The following is a 20,132-nucleotide window of genomic DNA, read 5'->3' as shown; positions in this document are numbered from 1 at the left end:
TCTTCTCTACCTCCCAAATCAGAGAAAACATTTGATCCTTTACCTTGAGTTTGACTTATTTCAGTTAACATAATGTTCTTAAGCTCCATCCATTTTCCTGCAAAGGATATAATTCCATTTTTCTTTATGGTTGAAAAAAAAAAAAAACTTCATTGTGTACATAGACCACATTTTCGTTATCCACTCATCCATTGATGAACACGTAGGCTGATTCCATAGTTGGGCTACTGTGAATTGTGATGCTATAAACATGAGCATGCATGTATCATGGTAATATGGTGACTTTAATTTTTCAGGATATAGCTGGGTCCTATGGTGGTTCCATGCCTAGTCTTTTGAGAAACCTCCACACTTATTCCCATAGTGATTGTACTAAATAACAAACACAACAGTATGTGAGTTTTTTTCCCCACATCCACTCCAGAATTTATTATTGCCAAACAAATCTTCAAAAAATGAGAGTCAAGTCAGATTTTCAGCTTGAATAGAGAGTCATCAGTAAACCAGTATTTAATTTAAATTGTTTACTTGAAATTTCCAACATGGCTGACCAGGTGTCCTTTATTTCCAATAAAATACCATCTTTGGAGATGTCAACTTAGCAGATACATTTTCATCTGAACCTAAACAAATCCTTTATGCTATGGCCCTCTGATCTTAACATACGAGAATAAGGAATTCTGTGGACAGCACTTGCAGACTTGCAAAGTAATTCTTACAGTCTTCATTTTGACAACAACCTTGAGAGATTTATTACTCACTGAACAGGTGAGAAAATAGAGGCTCCATCTTACTTCAGGAGGTAGACTGCTTTTGAGTTATACAAAATATGTATCTGTATTATAAGTTTTATATATTTTCTTTATGATCTTTATCAATGAATTATGTAACTTTGGACAAGAAACCTCACCTCCTTATACTCAGGTTTTTATAGCTGTAAAATAGGGAAAATAATAGAAATTTTCTAGAACATAGTTAGTACTCAATAAATAAGGGACAGTATTATCATAGTAGTCAGGATTATTCCTAAGTTCTCAGCTATTTCTCAAGTACTTAAGCACACTATTACGTATTTTATCTACCTATATCTATGAAGATACATATATTACCTAACAAAACCATCTCAGCAACTCTGTAAGAGAGATTTTCTCATCCCCATCTTCTAACAGGGGAAATGGAGGCTCTGAAACATGAAATTACTTTCCAAAAGTGTTACTAATACCAGTTTATTGGTTTTGAAGGCCAGGCTTTTAGAGAATTGTGACCTCGAAGACTCAGATCCAATACCAGTTTCTGACTGTCAAACCTACATAGTCTTCTCCAACCTGTAACCTCGCCTGAAAGATGGGACCTGGCTCCTTCACACACTTTCTGGAAGGCAGTTGAGACGGTGGCTGCACAAGCACTTTGTCATGATGAAAGTCTAAATCCAGCAATGCCTTGTATTCAAGCTTCCTGGGGAGGGAAAATGGTCTAAGTCTGTTCTGCCCATAGCAGTGTCCCCTGTTCTGAGCTCTTCGATTGGATACAGTGGGTGGCCACTTAATAGTAGCTGGATGAATTGGGCAAATTAATTGCTACTGCTTCTGCCAAGTAGAGGTTTCTGAGAATAGACACTTCCTGAATTATCTCAAGCTCCTAAGAATCTTGAGAGTCTCAGGATAAGAACCTGCAGATGGTTACAATATATGCTCCTTGTTCATCTGGAATTCTGAAGAATAAAGACAGATCCCAGATTCCAGAGGGATTAGGACACAGCTGCAGATTGGGACTAGGGACAGTGTCTTCCCCCAAACTGGGCCCACCCCTGCACATGAGGCCTTCTCTACAGGGAATGTAAATCCAACCAGTGGGTCATAAATTGAAGTTTACTTAGAAAAATAAATGTCAATATCATTTATGACCTTATTCTGCCAGCTCAGAGCTCTGCCACTCTGCTGAAGCGCACACTTGGGTAATGAAGCAAGGCATCCTAAGTCACTCACTGAATGCCCTGTGGCCATCTCTGGATTGAACTTGAATTTTTTTCTACTTTACTCAGCAGAGCTTAAATGCTCTGCAGACATTAGGCTGCCCTGATGACTCAGACCTGGAAAATTGAAGCAAACTCTCCAGAGGCAGCCATGTACTTGGTTGCAGATAAAGATGCAAAGGAAACTAATTAAGGCTCTTGTTTTTAGTTCAGGTTCAATTTTGGAATATTACATGACCCAAAGCCTAAAGGGATATGTTTGCAGTTTCACAATGACTCCCAGGTAGGTAGGCACTGAGTCACACAGTAGGCGAACTACCTTCCAAGGCTTGGTGCAAAGGTGTTAGGGAACTGCACCCTATCTTCCTCTTCAAGAAAAAGATCACTTATTATGGAAGTACCCTTATTATTGACAGTACAGAGGCAACTGTCTCTTATGCCCACAAATAAGTGTACATTATAATGCTTGCTTATTTCAGAATTGTCCTGAAAACTGCAATGACATATTGCTGTTTTATAGACTTGGGCTCCAGGTTCATGCCATTGGGAGGTAGTGGAGCCTTTAAGAGGTGGAGCCTAGTGGGAGGATGTCAGGTTATTGGGGGTGTGCCTTCAAAGGGGACTGTGGGAATCCATCCCCTTCCTCTTCCTCTCTCTTTCACCTGTAGCCATAAGGTGGACAGGCTTCCTCTGCCTGTGCTCCCCACCATGGGATGCACTGCCTTGCCACAGGCCCAAACCAACCAAAATGAAATCACAAAACTGTGAAACTAAAGTAAATCTTTACTCTTCATAAGCTGACTAATTTGCACAGAGTCACAAAGCAATTGTGTCAAATGGGGAAGTGCTTACTAAAGTCTGAGCCTTTTATGATGGCTTTATGTCTCCTCTTTCCCAACTCCACCACCCCCTTCCAAACAGAAAAGAAGTTCCCTTTCCACATCTTGTCCAGCATTGAAACACACTCAAGATGAACAGGCTTTGAAATGAAGCATAACAGGGCTTACTTTCTACCTTCAGCATGTTGGCTATGTAACCTTGGGCAAGAGTTTTAACCTATTTTCTAGAAAATGGTAATTTTCCTCTGGGGTTGGCATGAGGATTAAATGAAATAATAAACTGACAGAAACAGAAAATTAGTAGATGGTCACATAGATGTTTACTTTTTTCTTTTCTCTTTTACCAATATACTTGTTTTTGTAACCCTATGGTTCTGAGGGCAGGGCCCTGTATATAGTGTGTGCCAAATTAGTGTTGTCTAGGTAATACCTGGTGCTCAATAAATACTTGTTGTAGACGAGCTGACTAACTTACTAAACTCTGTCATGCAGCCCAAGAGTCATTTCCTGCAAAGCACTTTGGTGCCCAAATACTCTCTAAGGCCCACAGGTGACTAAGTGAAGTCCCTTCAGTGATTAAAAGCAGTAAGGGCTGGTATGGAGATCATTATCTGCACTCTGTAGCCCTAAGCCCATGGCAGGTACTGTCCTAAGACCTCTATGTGTATTCATTCATTCCTCAAAACAGCCCTCTGGATGCATGTGCTATTTATCAACTGCATTTTGCACATGAGGACACTGAGGCACAAAATAATTACAGCAAGCCTCTGAGCAGACGAAAAGCAAAACTTGAACCCAAGGGCCATGAATAGAGTTCCCTGTTATGCAATTTATGAGTTTAGACCAATTTTCAAGTTAGAAGGCCCTGTTCCCCAAGACCACCTGCCCTCCCGATACCAACTGCACATTCAGGGTGTGGTTCTCAAACCCTCATGTCCAGTCATCTTCTAGAAGAACTCGGAGTCCTCACTGAAAGCAGCTATGCTCCTACAGCCTAGTTTATTACAGAGAATGACGCAGATGAAAATCAGCCGAGAGAAGTTCTTCAGGCAGAATCCAGGGGAAGTCTCAAATGTGGAGCTCCCTGTGTTTTTTCCCCACAGACTCGGGGACACCATATCCTCTCCTGGCATCCCTGTGTGGCCATATGCATGGAGCATCACTAGACAGGAAAGTTCACCTGAGTGTAGGTGCTCAGAAGGTTTGGGGGGCTTACCTCACCTTACCTCACCCAGGCATGAAGGATGAATGGACAGACAGATCACCCATGTGACTGACCTGCTCTCCAGGTCCACGGACAGTGCCTGACACAAAGCCCCCACCCACCCTAAATCACATGTGGTCTCTCTTTTGGCTCAGCCCCACCAGAAATCACTGTCCAGGCAGACCAAACCCCCAGGCAAACAAAAACCACCTGCCAGGAGTAGAGGCCAAAGGCCAGACTTCCTTTTAGGCAAAACTCTTAACTGCACCCATGCATACATATTCACATTTGTGTTTAGGCTGACAATGTAAGTTGCACATAAATGCAGAAAAATAAAACTGAAATGAAACATACCATTATGGTTTGGATATATGGTAACCCCAAACATTCATGCATTAATTCTCTGATACGGATTAACTGAGTGGCCACTATAAGCAGGTAGGGTGTGGTTGGAGGAGATGGGCCACTGGGGACACGCCTTGGGGTTTATATTTTGTTCTTAGTGAGCAGAGCTCTCTCTGCTTCCTGCCTACCATGTCCTGAGCTGCTTTCCTCCACCAACTCTTCTGTCATGATGTTCTGCCTCATCTTGTGTCCAAAGCAATGGATTTGGCCATTTATAGACTGAGAGCTCTGAAATCTCGAGCGCCAAATAAAATATCCACCTCCAAAGTTGTTCTTTGGTCACAACCAAAAAGAAAATGACCCAAACACATAACCATACCATTAAATGAGAAACGAATGAAGAAGAACCTAAATATGTCACTTTACAGGTGCTTCCTGTATTTTTCTATTTTTAAAATCTTTTCCAAGTGAGACTGTATCTGTGTATTACTTATGAGAATAGTTACCTTTAAACCTTTAGAGAATAAAGGAAGAAAAGAAAAGAAACTCTACCACGGCTGCCAGGCCATCAGACATGGCACCAGGTCTGCCAGGCCGTGGCGTCAGTCTATAAATAGGATAAAATCTGCTGACCTACCTCTTTGTGGAAGGACGTCATAGGAATGCGGAGTTGGGAAATCCTAATGAAATCGCACAGTGTTGGGACTCAGGAGCAGGGACGAAGAACGGAGACCTGTCCAGGAGAGAAATTATCATCAGGCAAGGGTCACGTTGACCTGCAGGGAACTGGCTTCAGGGCTGGCCTGAGTCCTGCCAGGAAATAAAAGGGGACAGTGACTGGGATGAAGAACATGGAACTTCAAGGTCTTGGCCCCGAAGATGGGAAGGGGGAGGGAAGTCAGAGGAGCAGGAGGAACCTCCCCAACTTTGAGTCTCCTCAACACTGAATCCTGGCCAGAAGCCATGAGAAGTGAGTGGCAAAGCCACCTGTCCCTCTTGCATGTCACTCTATGGCCCTGGTTTAATCCTCTTGTGCTAGCCATACGTAAGTACTTCCAACTCAGCACTCCGGGAGGCTCCCTGGAGCAAGGAGCACAGAGCAAGGCAGGCCCACCCTCGCGTCCCTGTTCAGTAAGACCAGACCCCTCACTTTGTGGGGCCCAGCAGTACCAAACAAAGGCAGGGTATAGAGGATTTTACTTATGAAATGCAGCTGAATTTTCCCTTCTGAAAAGACTTTCTAATAAAACCTAATGGCAAAGAAAGGTGAACTCACAAAATGTACCTAGGTGAGAAACACAAATTAGAACTCATTATGAAACACCTATGGAACCTATATTATTCACGTGATCTACCTTTCTCTTTTCAGAAGAGTCATGGGTTTTTTTAAAAGAAGCCATCGTACTATTCAAGACAGAAAAGTGAATAAACGGAATAGTCTAATGGATGCCCGGGTACTATGCTCATTCAACAAATCCTTACAATAACCCTGCTATGTACCACCCGCTACTTTATAGATGGGGAAGACTGAAGCCCAGAGATACTAAGAAGCTCAAGGCCAACAGACAGAGATAAGAACCACCACCATACAAACCCAGGACCATCCGATATGAGTTTAACCTCTTGCCAGAAGGTACTGAGTCCTCTCACACTCCTAGCCCATAGCTGGCCTTAGTTCCTCTTTATCATTTGGACTCTGGGTTGGTGGGTCCCCAACAAATTCAACGGCATCTTGACTCTCAAAATGACCTGAGCTAACTTGAAGTTCACCTAATATGGAGATACATTTTCCAAACTGAAAAACAAACTCAAAATCCAACAGAGGAATTTTATTCTCCTCCATGTATGAAAGCCAATCTGAGAAGTTGTCATTTGGCTTCCAACGCGTGTGTTCTTTCCTGGGGCAGGTCAATGACTGGTGTCCACAGTGGGGAGTACCCAGCACCACCATGCTCCCATGAATCCCCTGGTGTGCTTTGGATCAGCCTCTGAGCACAGACATGGAGGTTGATGATTGACACATGTCTCACCCAGTGGCTTGTGAACCAGACACAGAGGCCTCCGGGGCAATGGTAAATATGAACAACTATCAACAGGAAGGAGGGAAGGAAAGGAATCCAGAGAGAGGAGGAAAGGGAGGGGAAGAAGAAGGAAGACTGAGCACAGAAATGAGTCCTATCACCCCCTCTAATGAGAAAAACCACTGAGCCCAGCCTCTGAAAATGTTTCTGGAGCTGACCTACAGAGGAGGAAAAAGGATCCCCTTTCCCTCCATTTGTCACCCAAAACTCAGTCTTCCTAGTGACTTGGAACAGGAGCCAGGAGTCTTCACCACCTGCTTATCAGTGTCCCTGACCCCAGACCATCATTGCTACCTCGTGGCTTGCTCTCTTCTGCTTCCAGGGCAACCCAGAGTTCTGCTGACTCCCTAACGAGATGGAGCAATTACTAGGAGGCAGCAGGGGTTAACCCAGCCTAGGATATGGGTGACTCAACTCATCGCTTTTAATACTAAGATGGGGCACCCTGGTCAGGGGTCTTGTGTTGCTATGGAGTATCTGGTTTGCAATCAGGATTCCCAAACACTCTTGTACGGGTAGGTGAAGAAATGGGAGCTGTGTCATCGTACGACCTGTATTGTGCAGCACGACCATCCCCCAGAGGGTGCTGAATGACAGCCCAAAAGCCACACCCAAGCCCAACACAGCTGAGTTAGAGGGAAATGGGCCGCCTGTAAATGGACGGTGTTGGTGGCACAGAACTGAGAGGAGCTGCCAAACGTTGAATGAGAGCATCAGGACTGCAAAACACCCAGACAGTCTGGAACAACACAGCACGGGTCCAACAAGACCAAGCTTTAACAGGGACAGATGGTGGAAAGCTCTAGTGCTGGGCCCTGAAATGCAGCTGCCAAATCTCAGAGTGGGTGGCGCTGCTTCACAGCGGCATGTGTGAGAAAGTAGTAGGGGACTCTGTTGTGTGTCCAGAGTACACGTCGTCTGCCAAGCTGAGCTGCGATCACAGACGTGGGAGGCTCTGGAAAAAGTGGGGTGTTCTACTTGCCTTAGCTCTGAACAGAGACTCTGGGGTCCCAGGCTTTAAGGAGGACAGTGAAAACTGGCTCCTGTCCTATAGAAACTGATGAGGACAGTAAGGGGGACTGGAGCCATGTCATGTGTGCCATGCTGAAAGAGCTATGTTTAGCCTGGGGACACTCAGGGAGGGACAGGAGAGCTGCTTTCAAGTATCTGAAGAGCCATTACAAGGAAGAGGAACTTAACCTTGTTCTCTCTGGCACCACAGGGTGAAGCCAGGGCAGCAAAGTGACATGGAGACTTATTTAGGCTAGGTAGAAGTCACGTGGTGCCGACTAACACCGTGATCCCATGATGAAATTGTTATCTCTGGAGAGACTGAGCTCCCTGTCACTGGATGTAACCACGCACAGGCAGAACGAGCACCTCTATGGAAGACGGAGGTATTAACTAGCCCGGATGACCTCTGCAGGCCTCTCCTCTCCAAGAACTGAGCCTTTTCCTCAGAAGCCTCAGGAGAGACCTGTCTCTGCAGCAAGGTGTCTCCAAGCACCTGTTTCTTAAATTCTCCAGCTAAAGAGAGAAGCCAAGCACTTTAAACAGCTGCTATCCCACTGATTCCTTTTCCTAAATTAGGCTCCCTGGGTCCTCACACTGCTGGAGCCCAGAGACAAGGGCCCTATGCAGAAAGTAATTAAGTCCCTGATATCAGCATGCCGCTTGTCCCAGAGAACAGCGAAGCCCCAGGGGCAGGGGGCCAGGTTTCCTCAAATTACCATTCTTATAGCAGATTTTGGACTTTTGTCCCTGAGGGCCCAAGCCGCAGTGATTCATGCCAAATGATGACCAAAATAGAGATGAGCAATGGGACCCAGGTTGTTGCCCAGAAAGCGGACACTCAGTCAAGGACAAAAAGAAGTGGCCTCCACTGCCCCGTACACTTCTCCCTCCATTCAACCAGCCAAACATAGTCCAGGATGAGAGGTAGTATCCAGCCCTGAGTAAGGAATGAAACATGTCGAGACAGGCAGGCCTGGCTAGAGTCTTAACCATGGTGGACAGCAGGACCCCTACTTAGTAGGTATGAGCATGTGCCCATGATATGTGAGACATCAGCCTCAACTCTGATGGGAAAAGAAAGGAAATAATAAGTGAACAAACATTCCCTCTTGTTGCATATGAAGATACCAGAGCCCAGAGAAGTTGAGTGAGTTAGCCAGGGTCACAGAGTAACGGCAAGGCTGAGGGTCAGACCCAGGTCTCCTCCCACCCTCAAAGTTTTCTTAGAAATGTCAGCCCCCAGGCCTTGAATGACTAGGAGGCCTCTACACCCCACCCCCAACCACTGGTTCTCCTCTTACCATAGGAAACTCTTTATTCAGGGAATTATGATTTGCTGAAAATAAAAATTCTTAAAGAAGAAGAAAATATGAAAATGAAAAATAAGTCAGATAGAAAAAATAAATAGATAATGAAAAATAGGAAGAAAATAGACAATTTCTGAATGCCTAAAGGGATTGGATAGAAATCCCACAGAGAGAAGTCAAGGTCCAGAGGAGCTTGGGAGCTCTAAGGTCAAATGTGCCTCCTTCTCAAATGTCCGCTCTTGAGGGTGACTGTAAACGGAGGGGACCCAGGAAGAAAGTCAGAGATGAAGGTGCTGTCAAAATAAGTGAGCTATGTTTGAATCCTCTTCCAAAGAAATAATTCCACTTTAAATGCACTTGTCTCACACAGCCTGTATTTGCGGATGAATGCACACGATGCTAGGACTTCCTTCAAAATAACCTAATGGGGAGAGATGACAGGGGCTGTAATGCCTTGAGTTCATAATTACTGAAACAGGGGACTGGAGATGAGGGGGGCTCATGATTCTGACTATTCTCAGTGTGTTTGAAATTTTCTATAATTAAAAATAAAAGAAGGAGATGGTGCCAATATTTTGAGCCCTGTTGCCAACGCCACTGCCTAGAAAGAGAGTCATAAGAGGATGTGAATATTCAGCCAAGGCCGGGTTTGGGTGTCCAGAATTACTCTAGAGCTCATTAGTCTCCCTGGAAGTCATTTGAGCAAACGGCTACTGGGAAAGACCGGGAGTGTGAGAAGCACACTCATAAAAAACATCGCAAAAAATGTCGCTTGTTCTCACTTCCCGCCTCTTTTCTGAAAGATCTATCTACTGGCTTTTGCCTTCTTCATTGCAGGGGCTTCCTCTTCCTCACTGCACATGGCCCTAGAGGGGAGCTTTTCTTATGCTTGGAAGTGCTTCACAGTGACCTCTGAGCTGGGCGAATGCCCACTGGCTGCAGCGACACCCCACCCATAGCAAGTCTGCTTTGCAGATCAAGCAGCCCCTCTGCAGAGTCTGGCCCATTCCACAGCCCAGCTGCTCAGATGCCTTCTCGAAATAGAAGCCCTGTTTGATAATGCCTCCCCATTTGCCTTTCTGCAGGAGCCAGGCGGAGAGGCCAGGCTGATTAGCTATGAGCTAATTTTTACCTGTGTCCACCTGTTGATGTCAGTTTCCACAGGTTCTGAATAGTGAGGTCACATGGCATGAGCTATGACAGCCTATCTTTGGGGCAGGGCTGTCCACAGTGTGGGGGAAACCCAGACTTCACCATACACTATCATCAGTTCTTTTCATGATTTGATGGTTACGTCAAGGAGAGAGTCTTACTTGGGTACCCGTCCCTCCCACCTTGCTAATATTAGCTAATCTCCAGTTTCATCAAAACCAAGTAGGTCTCAATTTGGGGGTATCTATAGGTAAGAGTATCAACCCAATACTGAATAATCTGGCTTGATCACCATCGTTTGTAGTTCTAAACCCAAATCTATCTATGGAAATGATGTTGGTTTCCCTTGTACAACCATAAGACAGTGTTAGAAATGTTAAGTAAATACAAGTCGCACATTCTGCAAATTGTGAGGGAACAGAGATAGATTTAACACAGAGCTAATGAAGTTTGCAGGGGACCGTGGGGGAGTGGCCCCAAGAGAACCCAACCCAAGAGACAGCAGAGAGGAAGAAGAGGGGAGGAAGTGAGAGTGAAAAGTGAAGGCAGCTGAGCCCCTGCAATGGACAAGGCCAACTTTTCTATTTGTACAAAAGTATGCAAATATAGGAACATATTTTGTGTGCTTTTTTTTAAAGGGCTCTTCTAGTCATTCTGCCCTAGAATTCTGGGAGCCAGCCTTGACTCCCTGCCAAATCCCACTGATCATCTCCATCCCTTCTATCTTTAACCACCATTACTGTCATCATCCCACTGTCATTACTATTGTCACCATCATCATCATCACTGTCACTGCTACACCATCATCATTACCATCCTCACCATTATTATCATCAACCTCCATCACCATCGCTGTCACCATCACCACTGCTATCACTATCACCACCATCAACACAACCACCATCACCACATCACCACCACCACCACCATCACAATCTTATCATAATCACTATCATCAATGTCATCATTATCACCAGTCTCAATGTCATTACCATCCCATCACTATTATCATTATGTCACCATTATCAACATTATCATTACTATTACATCATCAACACCATCCATTAGCATCAATCATCACCATCATTATCAACATCACCACTACCATCATCACCATCATTAACTAATAGCACTTACTGCATACTAAGAGCTTAGACTCTGTTTTAGTTATTTTGGTGGCCTCATTAGCAGAGATGTTGTGATCCAGCTTATCTTACAGATGATGAAAACCTGGAGAGGTTGCATGACTCACCCATCTTTACACACCAAGTAAGCAACATAGTCAGGATATGAACCCAGTCTAGCGTTAAGAGTTCAACTCTTCATCACTATGCCATTCAGCCTTGGATTTAATGACCTAGCTTAGAGGTTCCATATTGCTTTCCTGGACTTCATTAATACTTGCTTACTGGGTACCAGAGGCTCTAAGCAGCCCTAAACAGATCCACAGACATCATCTATCACCCACAATGGACAATACAACAGAACATAAACTTGGGATACATTGTATATGTTTGTGCACTTATATGAGCCCAATCTGAACTCAGAGATAAAGGCCCTAAGAAAGTTCTAACACTAACACACACAAATGAGGAACCCCTGACTACTGAATGAGATATCCATTTCTCGTGCAAGAACTGACTTGGTATGGGTGGTCTCTACAGAGCCACAGCTCCAGATCTGCTTACCTGCTGAATATCTATACCTGTCAGCACCACATGATGTAAATCCTTTCTCAAACACATCCTGTTCACTCTCCTCCAAGGTGATCTTACTACCCAAGGAGTCTCTTGAGGGAGGCTGTGATAGCTCTGAATCCATATGCTCTTCCATATCCATGCAACCTACAGTGTTTTTGCTCTAAATGGATTGGCACCAACATACCATGAACCTGCCAAAACTCTCCTGTGCTCCTTGGGCTGAAGCCCAATGTCATCACATCATTTTCCAGGGAGTGGTGGAATAGATCCCAGAGGAGTGGTGGAATAGATCCTTTTCTGCAGGAGTGGTGGAATAGAGGGGGAAAGCATCTGGAAAGTAGAAAATAAGCACCTATTACTCTGAAACCAGAGAAGCCCTCATGCACGACAGGTATTCACTAACATTGGGCTTGTCTTTAAGATCAGTGGAGGTAGGACAAGTTCCTATGAAAGCAAGAACAAGGCATACCCCAAATTAGTAAGAAATAAACAATAAAGATCAGAGCATAAATATATGAAGTGTTCCAAAAGAACAATACAAAGGATCAATAGAAAAACTGTTGGACTAGGCACAGTGGTGTATGCCTGTAATCCCAGCAGCTTAGTGAATCCCTAAGCAATTTAGAAAGACCCTGCCTCTAAATAAAATATATTTTAAAAAGGCTGGAGATGTGATTCAGTGGTTAAACACCTTGGGTTCAATCCCTGATACCAAAAAAGCCAAAAAACTTCTGGTTGCTTCAAAAGATATACAAAATCACAAAACTGACATACCTTTAGTTAGGCTAATGTGGACAAAAAGAGAGAGAGAGAGAGAAGACCCAAATAATAAGAGATGAGAAAGGAGACATTGCAAATAATACTAAAGAAATTCAGAAGATTATTAGGGACAATCTTATCATAATCACTATCATCAATGTGAGGGTGTACTAGGACTGAATTCAGGGGCACTCAACTACTGAGCCACATCCCCATCCCTATTCTGTGTTTCATTTAGGGACAGGGTCTCACTGAGTGGCTTAGTGCCTCGCCATTGCTGAGGCTGGCTTTGAACTCACTATCCTCCTGTCTCAGCCTCCCAAGATGCTGGGATTACCGGCACAAGTTACCATGCCAAGCTTAATTATTGGGGAATATTGTGAAATAGTATATGCTTATAAATTAGAAAATATAGAAGAAATGGACTCATTTGGGGATACATGTGACCTACCAAAATTGAACCAAGAATAAGAAATGAGATCAAATCAGCAATAAAAGCCCCTGCCCCACCAAAAAAGGGCTAGAACCAAATGGCTTCACTGCTAAATTTTACCAAATTTTTAAAGAATAATCAATACCAATACTTCCCAAACTATTCTATAGAATTCAAAGGGAAAGGACCCTTCCAGATTCACTCTAGGATGCCAGCATTATGTGGTTACCAAAACCTTACAAGGAGACAACAAAACCATAGAGTAATATCCCTGAAAATATAGATGCAAAAATCCTCAACAAAATACTTGTAAATTGAACTTAGCAGCACATCAAAAAGATCAGACACCATGATCAAGTTAGTTTCATTCCAGAGAAGCAATGATAGTTCAATATACACAAATCAATATATGTAATACAGCACATAAATAGAATGAAGGGTAAAAAAGACATGTCCATCATGATACCTGCAAAGAAAGCATTTGATAAAAATTCAACATCCCTTCCTGAGAAAATCCCTGAATAAATTAGATAGAAGGATAAGTCCTCAATATAATAGGCCCATAGACAACATCATACTGAATGGATAAAACACCAGATTTCCTCTAAGTTCAGAAACAAGACAAAGGTGTCCATTCTGACTACCCTTACTCAGTATAGCACTAGAAATTTTAGCATAAGCAATTAGGCAAGAGAAAGGAATAAAAGGCATATTAGAATGGGGAAGGAGGAAGCCAAATCACTCCTACATGCAGATGATAGGATTCTATACATAGAAAATCCTGAAAACGCCACGAAAACACTATAAGAACTGATTTTTTAAAAAAAATCCACTATAATCTCAGTAGCTCAGGAGGCTGAGATAGGAAGATTGTGAGTTCAAAGCCAGCCTTAGCAAAAGCCAGGCACTAGGCAACTCAGTGAGACCCTATCTCTAAATAAAATACAATAGGACTGGGGATGTGGCTCAGTGGTTGAGTGCCCCCAAGTTCAATACCCAGTACCAAAAAAAAAAAAAAGAGAGAGAGAGAATCCAGTAAAATAACAGTATAAAAAATCAATTTACAAAATCCAATAGGTTTTTGATATATTAATAATAAATAATAAATTTCCTGAGAAAAATTCATAAAAGGAATTCCATTCACAATAACCACAAAAATAAATAACCTAGGACTGAAGTTAGGAAGTGAAAGAGCTCTACGATGAAAATTACAAAACACAAACCTGCTAATTATCAAAAACAACATTTAAATGTGGAAAGTCCTCACATGCTCATGGGATAGAAAAATTAAGGCTGGTAAAATATGCACACTTCCCAAAGCAATGTAGAAGGCAATCCTAAAATTCATGAGGAAGCCCAAAAGACCCTGACCAACCCAAGCAATCCTGAGCAAAAAGAGCAAAGCTAGAGGCAACATAATATCTTATTCCAAGACTACAGAGCCATAGTAACCAACACAGCATGGTATTGGCATAAAAACAGATGCATCCACCATTGGAACAGAACAGAGAACCCAAAAATAAATCCACACATCTACAGCCAACAGATTCTTGATAAAGTTGCCAAAACACCTTGAAAAAAGACAGTCTCTTGAATAAATAGTGCTGGGAAAACTAGGTGTTCGCATAGAATATCAAAACTAGATACTTATCTCTCATCTTATATAAAAATCAACTCAAAATTGACCAAGAACCTTAATGTAAAACCTGAGACTCTGAAACTACAAGGAGAAAAACACTTTTAAGATATAGGTACTGGCAATGATTTTGCGGATGGGACCCCAAAAGCACAAGAAACAAAAGTAAAAACTGATAAATGGGATTCCATCAAACTAAAAATCTCCTTCATAGCAAAGGAAACAATCAACAAAGTAAAGAGACAACCTACAGAACAGCAGAAAATGTTTGCCAACTACTCATCTGACCCAGGGTTAACTTCTAAATTATATAAAGAACTCAAAAAACTTTTAAGAAAAACATTAAAAACAAATTGAGCAATCACACTTTTAAAATGGGCAAATGATCTGAATAAACATTTCTCAAAATACAAATGGTCAATAAATATATTTAAAATGTTCCATTATCATCAGTCATCAGGGAAATGCAGATCAAAACTAGGATGAGATACCATCTCACCTCAGTTAGAATGGCCTTATCCAAAAATAACAAATGCTGATAAGGAAGAAAAAGAACCCTTACACATTGTTGGTGGCAATATTAATTAGTGTAGCCACTATACAAAGGGTATGGAAGTTCCTTGAAAATTTCTATAACTAATAAATGAATTCAGCCAAAGTAGCAGGATATAAAATCAACACCTATAGATAAAACATGTTCCTATACATCAGTGATGAATCCACTGAAAGAAAAATTAGAAAACTACCCCATTCACAATAGCCTCCCCCATCAAAAAAAAAACAAAAACAGAAGAGGTGAATGACCTCTACAATGAAAACTACAGAACACTAAAGAAAGAAATTGAAGAAGACCTTAGAAGATGGACAGATCTCCCATGATCTTGAATAGGCAGAATTAACATTGTCAAAATGGCCATACTACCAACAGCTTTATACAGGTTTAATACAATTCTTATTAAAATCCCAATGATGTTCTTCACAGAATTAGAAAAAATAATCACAAAATTCATTTGGAAAAATAAGAGACCCAGAATAGTCAAAGCAATCCTTAACAAGAAGAGTGAAGCAGGTAGCATCTCAATACCAGACCTTAAACTATACTACAGAGCCACAATAACAAAAACAGCATGATATTGGCACCAAAACAAACACATAGGCCAATGGTACACAATAGAAAACACAGACAAACCTATATAAATATAGTTACCTCATACAAAGGCACCAAAAACACGCATTGGAGAAAAGATAGCCTCTTCAACAAATGGTGCTGGGAAAACTGGTAATCCATTTGTAGCAAAATGAAATTAAACCCCTATCTCTCACCATACATGAAACTCAACTCGAAGTGGATCAAAGACTTAGGCACCATAGCCTAACAGAAGAAAAAGTAGGCCCAAATCTTCACTATGTCAGCTTAGGAACTGACTTCCTTAACAAGACGCCTAAAGCATAAGAAGTAAAATCAAGAATCATTAAATGGGATAGATTCAAACTAAAAAGCTTATCATCAGCAAAGGAAACAATCAATAACATGAAGAGAGAGCCTACAGAATGGGAGAAAGTCTTTATCACATGCACCTCAGATAGAGCATCTCCTGGATATATAAAGAATTCACAAAGGGCTGGAGATGTGGCTCAAGCAGTAGCGCACTCGCCTGGCATGCGTGCGGCCTGGGTTCGATCCTCAGCACCACATACAAATAAAAATGTTGTGTCTGCCGAAAACTAAAAAATAAAATAATAAAATTCTCTCTCTCTCTCTCTCTCTCTCTCTCTCTCTCTCTCTCTCTCTCTCTCAGAAAGAAAGAAAGAAAGAATTCAAAAAAACCTAACACCAAAAAAAAAAAAACCCAATCAATAAATGGACAAAGGAACTGAATAGATACTTCATAGAAGAAGAAATACAAGTGATCAACAAACATATAAAAAATGTTTTAAATCTCTAGCAATTAAAGAAATGCAAATAAAAACTACTGTAAGATTTCACCTCATTCCAGTCAGAATGACAATTATCAAGAACACAAGCAACAATAAATGTTAACGAGGATGTAGGAAAAAAAGGAGACTCATACATTGCTGGTGAGACTGAAAATTGGTGCAACCACTATGGAAGGTATGGAAATTCCTTAGAAAACTTGGAATGGAACCACCACTTGACCCAGCTATCCCACTCCTTGGTTTACACCCAAAGGACTTAAAATCAGCATATTGCCATGATGTAGCCACATCAATGTTTATAGCTGCTCAATTCACAACAGCTAAACTGTGGAACCAACAATAGATGTCCTTCAACAGATAAATGGATAAAGAAAATGTGGTATATATACACAATGGGATATTACTCAGCCTTAAAGAAAAATGAAACTATGGCATTTGGCAGTAAATGGATAAAGCTAGAGAATATCATGCTAAGCAAAATAATCCAATCTCAAAGAAACAAAAGCAGAATATTTTCTCTGATATGCAGATGCTAATTCACAATAAGGGCAGGTAGTCCTAGAGAAGAATAGAGGTACTTTGTATTAGATAGAGGGGAGAAAAAAGGAAGGGGGATATGGGAGGAGGAAGGATAGTAGAATGAATCAAACATTTGACTCTATGTGCATATATGATTACACAACTGGAATAATTCTACATCACATACAATCAGAAGAATAAGTTATACTCCATTTCAGTATGATGTGTCAAAATGCATTCTAATGTCATGTATAACTATTTAGAACAAATTTTTTAAATCAGCATACTGCATTGACACAGCCATGTCAAGGTTTATAGCAGCTCAATTCACAATAGCTAAACTATGGAACCAACCCTAGGTGTCATTTAACAGATGAATGGATAAAGAAAAATGTGGTGGTGAGCTTCCAATCACTCCTGCAAGGTAGGCGGGCCTGCGACCCACCAGCAGAAGAGGAGCAGCGGCCTGCTGAGAGGCAGAGCCGCCCCCTCCTCCTGCGCCGGCAAGGTAGAGGGAACTGTGACCACCCACAGAGCAGGCCCAGCAGCCTGCTGAGGGGCAGAGCCGCCCCCCACCCCCCGCGCCTGCCAGGTAGGCGGAACTGTGACCACTGTCAGAAAAGGCCCAGTGGCCCGCGGCGGGACAGAGCTTCCAATCACTCCTGCAAGGTAGGCGGGCCTACAACCCACCGGCAGAAGACGAGCAGCGGCCTGCTGAGAGGCAGAGCCGCCCCCTCCCCCCGCGCCTGCAAGGTAGACGGAACTGTGACCACCATCAGAACAGGCCAGACCTGCAACCGACAGACAGAACAGGCCCAGTGGCCTGAGGAAGGGTAGAGCCGCCCCGCCCCCCGCACCTGCAAGGTAGGCGGACCTGCGACCCACTGGCAGAACAGCCCCAGAGGCCTGCAGAGGGGCAGTGCCGCTGCCTGCACCTGCAAAGTAGGCAGAACTTCGACCACCGACAGAACAAGCCTAGCGGCCCACAGAGGGACAGAGCCGCCGCCCGCGCCTGCAAGGTAGGCGGACCTGCTACCGACCGGCAGAGCAGGCCCAGTGGCCTGCCGGCGTGGTAGGCACATTGCCCCAATTGGAGGAGGGGCAGAGCTGCCGCCCGCGCCTGCGAGGGAGACTTTGCAAATATACAAGACCAATATAAATATATAGGGGGAAAATTCAATAGCACAATAGTTTCACCAAGTAGAAAGGAACGCGAACAGTATGAAGGGACAAGGAAAGAAAGGACCACAAGCAATGCAGGTCAACTCAACGTTAGAAGAGGTAATAGCTGCAGCAGATGGAATGTCAGATAAAGAATTCAGGATATACATGCTTCAGATGATCTGGAGTCTCAAGGAAGACATCAGACAGCAAAATGAGACAATGAAAGATCACTTCAATAATGAATTACATAAACAAATCCAAGAAGCAAAAGATCAACTTTATAGGGAGATAGAGGTTATAAAAAACAAACAAACAGAAATCCTAGAAATGCAGGAAGCAATAAACCAACTTAAAAACTCAATGGAGAATACTACCAGCAGAGTAGAACACTTAGAAGATAGAACATCAGACAATGAAGATAAAGTATTTCAACTTGAAAAGAACATAGACAGCTCAGCAAGACTGTTAAGAAACCATGAGCAGAACATCCAAGAAATATGGGATAACATCAAGAGACCAAATTTAAGAGTCATTGGGATACAGGAAGGGACAGAGTTTCAAACAAAAGGAATGAGCAATCTATTCAATGAAATAATACGAGAAAACTTCCCAGACTTGAAGAATGAGACAGAATCCCAAATCCTAGAAGCCTACAGGACGCCGAATGTGCAAAATGATAAGAGACCCACACCTAGACACATTATAATGAAGATGCCCAACATACAGAATAAGGAGAGAATTTTAAAAGCTACAAGAGAAAGGAAGCAGATCACATTTAGGGGTAAGCCAATCAGGATAACAGCTGATCTTTCAACACAGACTCTGAAAGCTAGAAGATCCTGGAATAACATATTTCAAACACTGAAAGAAAATGGGTTCCAACCAAGAATTGTGTATCCAGCGAAATTAAGCTTCAGGATGGAAGATGAAATTAAAACCTTCCACGATAAACAAAAGTTAAAAGAATTTGCAGCTAGAAAACCATCTCTTCAAAACATCCTTGGCAAAACATTACAGGAAGAGGAAATGGAAAATAACAATGAAAACCAACAGTGGGAGGTAGGACAGTAAAGGGGGGAAAAATAATCAAAGAGGAAAACAAACCATGTTTAGTAACATAAATAAACAAATATGGCTGGAAGAACAACCCATATCTCAATAATAACCCTAAATGTTAATGGCTTAAACTCACCAACCAAGAGACACAGGCTAGTAGAATGGATCACAAAACAAGACCCAACAATATGCTGCCTACAGGAGACGCATTTGATAGGAAAAGACATACATAGGCTGAAGGTGAAAGGTTGGGAAAAATCATATCACTCATATGGACTTCGGAAACAAGCAGGAGTGTCCATACTCATATCAAATAAAATAGATTTCAAGCCAAAGTTAATCAAAAGGGATAAAGAGGGACACTACATACTGCTTAAGGGAACCATACACCAACAAGACATAACAATCATAAATATATATGCCCCAAACAATGGTGCAGCTATGTTCATCAAACAAACTCTTCTCAAGTTCAAGAGTCTAATAGACCACCATACAATAATCATGGGAGACTTCAACACACCTCTCTCGCCACTGGACAGATCTTCCAAACAAAAGTTGAATAAGGAAACTATAGAACTCAATAACACAATTAATAACCTAGACTTAATTGACATATATAGAATATACCACCCAACATCAAGCAGTTACACTTTTTTCTCAGCAGCACATGGATCCTTCTCAAAAATAGATCATATATTATGTCACAGGGCAACTCTTAGACAATATAAAGGAGTAGAGATAATAGCATGCATCCTATCTGATCATAATGGAATGGAACTGAAAATCAACGATAAAAGAAGGAAGGAAAAAGAATACATCACTTGGAGAATGAACAATAGGTTACTGAATGATCAATGGGTTATAGAAGACATCAAGGAGGAAATTAAAAAATTCTTAGAGATTAATGAAAACACTGACACAACATATCGGAATCTATGGGACACATTGAAAGCAGTTCTAAGAGGAAAATTCATTGCTTGGAGTTCATTTATTAAAAAAAGAAAAAACCAACA

General features: G+C 42.2%; 1 protein-coding gene across 1 annotated transcript in view; it reads right to left on the bottom strand.

Annotated features, from left to right (window-relative positions):
• Nucleotides 1–4,944: 4,944 nt before the first annotated feature.
• Nucleotides 4,945–20,132, bottom strand: part of Ssuh2 (ssu-2 homolog) — a 57,660-nt gene continuing 42,472 nt past the window's right edge. Inside the window, exon 12 of the mRNA XM_046425735.2 lies at nt 4,945–5,093. Within this exon, the coding sequence (XP_046281691.1) occupies nt 5,067–5,093 (27 nt within the window). The 3' untranslated portion in view covers nt 4,945–5,066. The remainder of the gene's footprint in view (nt 5,094–20,132) is intronic.

This window comes from Marmota monax, unplaced genomic scaffold (genome assembly GCF_021218885.2).
Source record: "Marmota monax isolate L192 unplaced genomic scaffold, Marmota_monax_Labrador192_F-V1.1 WCK01_AAM20220418_F8-fsc00028, whole genome shotgun sequence".
NCBI classification, from domain to species: domain Eukaryota; kingdom Metazoa; phylum Chordata; class Mammalia; order Rodentia; family Sciuridae; genus Marmota; species Marmota monax.
The sequence above is the reverse complement of the archived record's forward strand: the minus strand, read 5'-3'. Positions and strand labels throughout refer to the sequence as shown.